We start from the raw sequence: 9064 nt of genomic DNA, 5'->3' as shown, positions 1-9064 counted from the left end.
TTCTTTTTTTTCTTCTAAATTTAGTAGCATTTAGCATAAACTTTTATTGTTTCCATTTGATTTCGGTGTTTAGTGATTTCAAGCCCTCTAATTTGGGGTTCAGGGCTTGCAGAAGTCATGCAGTTTAGTCATGCTGGTAAACAAAGTGAGAAAAATGCATTTTTAATTTTCTCTTTTTTTCAGCTTTTGTTTAAAGTTCACCCAGTCCACTTAAAAACCCCTCTGTCCTTCATCAGGTATCATGCACTTATGTTGTATTTTCTGTTCCCCACATGAAGGTGAAAAAGGTGACCCCATCCACTGATCCAGAGTCACCCATATTGTACTGTGCAAACAGAGTGGTCCTGTCTACGGTTTCCTCTGGTTCCTCTCAGCATGATCTCTACCATTTTTCTCTCTGTTTTTTTTTTTTTTTTTTCATTCATGCCATGCAGTTCATCTACAGTGGAACAGAAATGCTGAGATGCAGAGAACTAAACTAAGAGAGAGAGAAAAGAGAGAGGCTAACGCTCTTTTCTTCATAGTTGACAAAGTCGCCTTTCTGTGAGCCCTGAGAAGGACACTCTGAACAAGATTTCCAATTGGATGAATGGGGAAACGGTACGATATAGGAATATGGCGGGTCAATGACGCCACTGTCTATTTTCATTTAAAGCACGTGCAAGATCTCCAAAAGGTAAAGAAGCGGAAAAAGTTTGGGTGATAAACCATTTGATTGAAGCGTTTCATGAACTTGACTGTCAACGTGTGGTTGAATTGCATAGCGTTGAAGGGCATGATGGGTGTTTTTCCACACATTGCGTGTATCTGAGACTGTATTGAGGGTTTTTGTCCACTTTCAGGTGCATTTATCATCATGGAACGCCCCACAAAAATAGTTCTCATCACTTTAAAATTGCATCCATTTCCATCAGGAAGGGTTGAGCCAGGACATACTACAGTTTGTATGCTGAAGCCTACCCGTTTTCCAAGGCCAGCGATCCCTGTAGATAAAGAATGTATTCCACATCCTCCCAGGACGTGATATTGTCAGTTTATTGCACCTATGTTGGGGGTTAGCAATGGAGAGATGAGTGTTACAATGTTTTCTTCCAGTTGGTTTAGCGAAGCACTTCTTTCATCTCTCATTTTCTCTCTTTCACCATCTCTAATCCTGTGGTGACCCTGGGGGTTGCCTCCGGACAGGTTTTGCAATTGGGGAGCTTTAGAAAAGGGGCAGTTCAGAAGCTCAGCACTGTAGGGAAGAAAAGAGAAAGACAGAAAGAGAGGGGAATAGGAAAATGGAGGACAGATCAATCAGTATCGCGTCACACGTCACATCGCCTTAACACAAACGCATTAAAAGCTAGACACTGCTAGAGGCTTTCGCAGATGCCAGCCGTTTCAGACCGCGCAACTGAGAGAGCCGAAGCTAAAGAAGCCAAACGCACATTTTTTTCTTTTTGCTTGTTTTGGAGTGATGTCCATGGAACATTATTTTCATAAAGTCTCCTAAATACCAATGTAAAAAGAAATGAAACAAACCAAAAACCCAAGTGTACTCATAGCAAAGCCCATCGTAACATGCGTTCAAAAACAAAACACACAAATGCAAGACTCTTGGAATCACACTCACAAAAACAAACACACACACAAAGCTGAATAAAAGTTCCAGTCGTTGAGGGCCACAAAATCTTGTTCTAAAACTGTCAATAAAATCAACAGAATCAATTAACAATCACTGATTTTGTCAGCCCTCTAGGATGGACCAGAACAAAGCAAAAGCTCATTGTACATCAGTGAATCCCCTTCACACAAAGGGTGCGTCCCAAGACGACTCGCTATTCCCCATGAAGTGCCCTTATTTTGATATTTTACCAAACAGTGAAGCTGGCATAGGGAATAGAGAGCGAGTGCGCCATTTAAGCACAGTGCCAAACATTAGAAGAGCGGGAAAACAAAGTGTCACACAAAGAAAATCAAAACACTAAGCACACAGTCAGGCACATCACATGAAAACACGCAGTGTGACGCACAGAACACCATACGCACATTCTTACACTGAGAAGCGTTCAGCTCCCTTCCTCCTCTCTTTGCTTTTTTCTTCCTTCCCCAAACTGTCCTCCATTTCACGACGCCTTTCTTCATTTGTTGACAATCCTCCCAAACCTCTGTTCCCCAAACACACAATCTGTCCATCTGACCCTCAAGCTTTCATCTCCTGAATTTGGTTGTGTCCTGATTCCACATACAGGTTTTTTTTTTTTGTAATCCAAAGTTCTTTTTTTTTTTAAACAAATCACTCATTATTTTTCCTCAGTTTCTCATAATGTCATCCGGGCTTTTTGGTTGTTATTTGGAAGCAGTAAGAGTTGGGAATAAATGAAAGTGACAAATGAAATGATGAAATGAAGGATGTGAAGGACATTGTGGAAAAGGAAGACTTGGAACGAGTGTTGGGATCAAACATGATTAGATGCATGCATACACGGGGTGTTCCCATCTTCCTCTCTCTTTGTTTCGAATGACATCATTTTGGAAGCACTGGTATAGACGAACAAAAAGAGATTTACCTGAGTAGTGACAGGGGAGCGTAAGTCAGAAACAGAGAGGATTCTGGATAATGTCGTTAAATCATTTGAACTCGACCTGCTCTCCCCGTTTCAAATGCCACATTTGAATCTAACAATAGTTTCTGTGCTGTTAACTCCACATGCAGTCTGTGTACAGGAGAATTAATTACATTGTCCTCCGTGATCGCATGCAGCCTCTGCTTACCAGGGCATTCGCTAACTAAGCTAACTAGTGGCAGGCCTGTCACTTTCGCATCATAACTTCAGAAATGAGATAAAGGGATAAAAGTGGAGTCATCCCATCCACTCTGACTACGCCTTTACAGATAGACTACACACAGCAGAACCACAAAATGCACTAGGATGCTAAGTGCTAGCTATCTTGAATGTGTGGAAACATGAATTGCTGCAGTGAGCAGACTTCTTAGCATTAGCTTCTTTCTCTCTGCTCTGATCAGTGTTTAGTGACACACAAGAGAGAACAGGAAATCAATCCTTCGGAGTGTGTTCAAATAAATGCCTAAAGAATCTTTTCTTTAATCTTAAATATAACATGTAAACATTAAGGGCTAAAATCTGTATTCTTAGCCTCTAAAGTGACCAAAGAGTGCTAAAGATCTACAACAGCGAATGCTACGTTAGTTCATCCCCCGTAAGACCAGCAGAGGGGGCTAGAGCTGAGGTTAACACAACAGCAAGGGGGGAGAGAACAACTATTCTGCTCATTAATAATGCAAAAATAAGATGATTAAACAAGACTGATGAGATGAGAATACACACTAAAATGGACTTGTACGAGAGCTGATACAGGTTCGGGGGCTCAGGTGTGCGTTTGGGAATGTATTTGTGAAGGAAGAAGTGGATTTTCTGTTCTAGTCTTAGTTCACAGTTACTGCTTCGTTTTGCATATATCTGATAAGCACTGGGCTTTCAGAATAGTTCTCTGTGAAAAGATGAAAAAGAATAAATCATATCATGACAATCTGCAATGCTTTTGATGTCTAACAAAGAAAAGAAAACTTAAACAAGTACATGGTTAAAGCACATTCAAAACCCCACATTCAATACAACAGTTGTAATGGTCTCTGCCACCCAATAGCAACTTAGCATGCAAAACTAAGCCCGCCCCCCACAGCAATCAAGTCAAAAATGACACATTGGTAACAAAACATCAATGGAAAAATGTTTGTACATTTGTTTCATGCAAATCATTAATATGCATGTGCATATGAATATACACATCCATATGTACACAATCGTATCAACAAACATGTTCATAAACCTTTTTGTTAAAATACATTTTCTTATCAAAACATAGACTTCTAATTTCCTTATTGCTCGCAATAGAAATCCATGCATGTGGAAATTACAGTCAACCTTCAAAACTGCACATATCATTAAGACCTGAACTATACACCCTCATAAAGAGCATTAAAATCACAGAAAGGAAAAGAAAAGAGAAATGAAGAGGAGAAGGTGTTTTGGCTGGACCTGAAATCATACAGGCATTTTAGTCTTCCTCTTTCTCGCCCTCTAAATATATCAGGCCTTTTGTCTGAATTTAAGATTATAAATAATGCACACTTGCACTTGTTTGTTTTACACGGTACCTTGTAACATACATTTTTAATATCCACCTTTTAAAACAATTAAAAATCTATGATAGATAATTTGCCTCAAACAGTTCTGCCGTGCAAAGACAAAACACAGTAAATGCATATTTTCAAAATGAAGTTATGAGCAAAATCAGCTCTCTTAAACTATAATCTGTTGTGTGTTGGATGGGTTTGACTCAACTATGCTCAGATTCAAAAAACAATTGTGTGGTGTAGTTACTGCATTTTGTCTTTGAATGCCTAAATAACTTGCTGGTTCAAAAAAAAAAAAGGAAAAAAAAAAAGCCTGCTCAATTATCACTCATAACAATGATCTGAGAATCTCCCTAAAACACTGAACACACATGTGGCGTAGCATAAATCCAACAGATGGTCCTTGCTCACTATCCTGAGGCCTTCCGTGTATATATGAAGCATGTACATAAAGCAGTGCAGCGCACATGCAGACGAATGATGATTGGTGTTTTACTCATTAAAGCACAGTGCCACACATTAGTTTGCTGCTGCCATGCAGATGCTCCATGTAACCAACAACCTCCATGACTTTCTTCACTCTAGCAGTGAACTTCTTTAAACAGGAAAGAAGAGAGGAGGGAAAGAGGAGTGTAACAAGTAATGTGGCAATAGCAAAAACATGAAAATAAAAAACCTAAATGCAAATAAATAGTAAAATAAATATATTGCTCAATTCAGAAGAATGATTACAGATGAATTGCAGTAAATTAACAAATGATTAAATATTAAATGTGTATGTAAAATATTTCAGTTGCAAGACAATAAATAATGCTACTTTGCTTTCTGATAAAGTTTTGTCATTTATACACCAGGTTTTCTGTTGTTTCACATGGAGAAAAAGACAAGAAGCTTTGTGAGCTGCCATTGCAGAGATATCTTCAGCAGAGGTGTGTATTGCATCTGTGCACTCAAATATGCAGCAGATCGACACAAATCCCCCACAGTGAAACATATGGCTCATATATCTGCATTTCAGAGAGTTCATTTTGTCATCTTTTCTTTTTCTTCTCTTACTGACCGCTGTCAATCCAGCATCCATTCAATGTTCCCTCCTTTATATTGGAACGAAGGCCAGCATCCAAGAGACAGAGCAGGTAAAAAAAAGGAACAGAGAAAGAAAAGAAGAGGACCAAAGAGAAAACAAACTGAACTGATTTTCTACTGCATTCAAATGATAGGAATAACAGTAATCAGAAAATGATTATGATGAGGGAAGGCAATGCCAGTGATGATGATGAAAAGGTCCAGCTAATTCTTGCCCTTTGTAGGGAAACATAGAGGCCACTGTCTGGTTCACCACAGCCCCAGGATATGTGGATATGCAGTGAGGAGTGCAGTTCAGCTTGATATGTCTTCATATTAATGAGGAAATACCATAAAAAGGAAAGGATATATTTTAAAGACAGTTCCTTCATGCACTAGTATACAAACTGAAAAGGGTCCCGAAGAAGTGCAGAAGGTTATAGGCCTTTAATAGAAACGGCTCTTCCTTATTTATTTATTTTTTCCCGCCATTTGTCCAGACCACTGCTCTTTTCATTTCATGGTACTTGGTGTTGAATATGCAGAAAATCAAAATACAAAAACCAAAACGTTAATTGTAGATCTCCATGCAACAGCACGATATCCTGTCCTCCCAAAATGTCAACTCAAAGCCGCCAGCGCAACTCCAAACCCCGATCCGAATCGCAATGTCCAAATGCTTAGTACAAAAATAGCTGATTTTTTAAATAATGATCAGTTCTCGGTCTCTCTGTTAGTTTACAACAGTTGTTAAAAGTTTATAGTTGCACATAGTAAAGTTTGCAGGATTTATCTCCAGCTTCTCAGGGTCAGAGGTCATCATAATAGTTGATATTGCACTAAAATGGTTTAAACATTTGTCTTTGTCCTAAATAGAGCATAATTATAATAACGGTGTGACTTAATAGTTTAAAATATCGAGTGACAACAAATGTTGCTGTAGGAAATACTTAGTGTGTGATTAAAGATGGTCCTTGTGTTTTATCATAATCATAATACTCATCATGTTCTATGGCCTGAATCACCAAAACTCCTTCATCACAGTCAAATCAGGGCTTAATTAGAAGTTCAAATCAGTCCAGCATATGGTGCGTTTATTTTCATATCCTCATAGCAGTTAACGGTGATTGGGAGTTTAGTTATATTCTACTTGCCTAACTGACGTCTTTTCTAGCATGCACTTGAAATACTTGCATGTTGTCTGTGACCTATGACCTTTATCATTCCAAGCTTTGATATGAAGTGGATTTTCAAGGCCTATTATGGTGTATCAAAGCTGATCTCAGTGACTAGTACTCAATGAATAAGCCTGCTGGATCACAGTCTCGTGTTTTTTTTTATACAACCAGCAATCAGGCAGGAACATGAGGAAAAGCCAACTACTGCCATCCAACTACAGGGGTAGATTTCCTACAGGGTGCTCGTCGCTGTCTATGGACCAGTGAGGAGTTTTATCCTAATAATATTCAGTGCTTCTTTTTTTTCATCTTTGATAAGGCATAATCCGCTTACGTTACAGCATATAATTGTTTTTAGTTGCCTGTCTGAAATATTGCCTGAAGTATATGCGATGAAGTCATTTTAGTACTTAAAGCTCTAAATCCCTAAACAAATTCATCCCACTCCCTTTGATGCATGACATATTAAAAAGAGTGCTGTGTACCCCCACCCTGTCCAGTCAATGGAGGAGCAGAGGTGTGAATACGTAGCATCGTTATTGTGATTATTAATACTATTGCGGTATGATGGTGCGTATTTTGTCGTCGTCCCCTAAGATGTGCTACAGAATGGAGGGTATGGGGGATCGGCAACGGCGCAGGGGGCCGGGGGTTTCGTAGGGCTCGTAGGGTGGGTTGTTGATGGGAGTGATGGGGGTCAAGTGCAGGGGGGCCCCTGTCATCCCCGAGATGTTATTGAGGCTGCGGGACTTCTCGTAACCAGCAGCTACAAACCCAAGAATCCGGTGGATGGTTAATGGATAGATGACATACATTAGAGAAAGATGAATAAATGGAATTATTATGGAAGCATTTTATGAGCAAAAACCATTTAATTCATGACAAAATGGTATTTTTTCAAGTTCAAAAATCAGGGGAAAGGAAGGGAAGGGGGAAAAAACAAAATGAAAAGCAAAGAATGACAATGAAATGGATGTAAATGACACAGAAGCAGACAGACAGAAAGACAGACAGGGACAGACAGAGACAGAGACAAGGACAAAACAGGAAAATGAGAGTTATGAAATGTCATCAAGTTTTTTTGTCAAATTCTTTTTTGTTGTTGCTGTTATGGCACAGCAGTATTAAAAAAAACTCCCTTTAGTCACAGCCACATACAGTTTTCAGGGAGAGATAAGAGCAGATGTGTAAAAGAGCAGGTGGATGAAGCACCTGATGGCTGACTCAGACCAATAGTGAGGTAAAGAGTTTAGCATCCAGGTGTTTGACCCAGTCTCAGACGGAACACTCTGCGTTCTGATACTAGCACTGGAGTCCAACAGTGGAGTAGCAGAGGAGCTCCGTCTAGTCAAAGCAGCCTCACTCAGCACTGTGGGCCAGGTGAAGCTTGTGCATTTCAGACTAAATGTCTTTCCATTATTAGCAGCAAATCCAGCTTCCTTTTACACACAAGTGTGTTTCAGTAGATTATTAGGGACTTAAAACAGCTTCACGTGACCCGAAAGTGCCTGAAAGCTTTCCTTCCACAACCATTTCTGGCTTTGTTAAACTTCTGATTTTGTAAGTGTGGCCAAACTTTCGTAAAGAGTTCGGGCTGTCTTCTGCTCTCACCCACTAAGTCCAGTGTTGTTTAATTTGATTACAAATTCCCTTTTCAGGTCTCAGTGATCTTTGTAGGTTCTATTAATAAATTGGGTCAGATTTCATATGACTTCAGGGGGAATTTACTAAAAATGCTTTGCGTTTATTTGTGTTTTCATTCTTAATTCACTAAAAAGATAATGGCGGACATGCCCACAAAAATATGTGTTGGATGTAATTTCAAATCACGATCTGGCAGGGCAATCTGAGTATTAGCTTGTGGACGATTCAGTATGCAGACTACCATCTGTCATTCTTTACCAGGACTGTAACACATTCAACCACTGCAAACCGGCTACTTAAACCAGCACTTTTAAATCCTGAAAGTTTAGTAAATGTCATTCCAAACCTGCGTGAATTTAATTTTTCTGTGGAATACAAAAGAAGATATTTTGAAAAATGTCTCTCTGTTTATTGTCTATACAATGAATGTCACTAGAGACCAGTGTTTTTAGACTCCAATGACTTCCACTGTATGGGCAAAAACAGTTGAAACCATATTCAAAATATGTTCTTTTACATTCCACAGAAGAAATAAAGTCATTCAGGTCTGGAACGGCATGAGGAGAATAAATCACAATTTTCCAAAGTTTGGGGTGAAATAAAAACTTTGTTTCGACAAAATTTTTCATATAGCTGAATACTGGTTATAATAAAAGCTAAACACAGCTTACCTCTGTATAGTCTGTTTGATTGTGTAAAAAGAGGAACTGGACTCAGATATTGCTGTTTTTTTTTTTTTTTTGAAAAAGCCAACACGAATGGATATGGAAGGAAGAGCTGGCACATTACATAGTTGACAACCCCCTCCTGACACAGGAGAACTTCCCACACAGACACAAACACAGCGAGTTATAAGTCTTAACAGAACAAAACAAGAGACAAAAGCTCACAAGGAAGGAAAAACACGGGGTGTTAAGAAGGTCCTACTGTCATATAGTCGGCAATCCTATCTCCAGTCCCTTGCGTGATGTAGTTTCGAAGTGTGTGTGTGTGTGTGTGTGTGTGTGTGTGTGTATGTGTCTGTGTGTGTGCACTG

The 9064-nt window shown here is 39.3% G+C and overlaps 1 protein-coding gene across 13 annotated transcripts in view; it reads right to left on the bottom strand.

The window, feature by feature from the left end:
- Positions 1-407: 407 nt before the first annotated feature.
- kcnc3a (potassium voltage-gated channel, Shaw-related subfamily, member 3a) overlaps positions 408-9064 on the bottom strand; it is a 59311-nt gene continuing 50654 nt past the window's right edge. For 3 of the 13 annotated variants that reach the window (XM_016492907.1, XM_016492903.1, XM_016492904.1), the window contains one exon: positions 4743-7150. In XM_016492907.1, coding sequence (XP_016348393.1) covers positions 6987-7150 — 164 coding nt within the window. In that variant the 3' untranslated portion in view covers positions 4743-6986. The other 10 variants (XM_016492906.1, XM_016492912.1, XM_016492905.1 and 7 more) reach the window with 8 other exon arrangements.

This window comes from Sinocyclocheilus anshuiensis, unplaced genomic scaffold (genome assembly GCF_001515605.1).
Source record: "Sinocyclocheilus anshuiensis isolate Anshui unplaced genomic scaffold, SAMN03320099.WGS_v1.1 scaffold1694, whole genome shotgun sequence".
Lineage (NCBI taxonomy): Eukaryota > Metazoa > Chordata > Actinopteri > Cypriniformes > Cyprinidae > Sinocyclocheilus > Sinocyclocheilus anshuiensis.
This window is presented reverse-complemented; position numbering and strand designations above follow the sequence as displayed.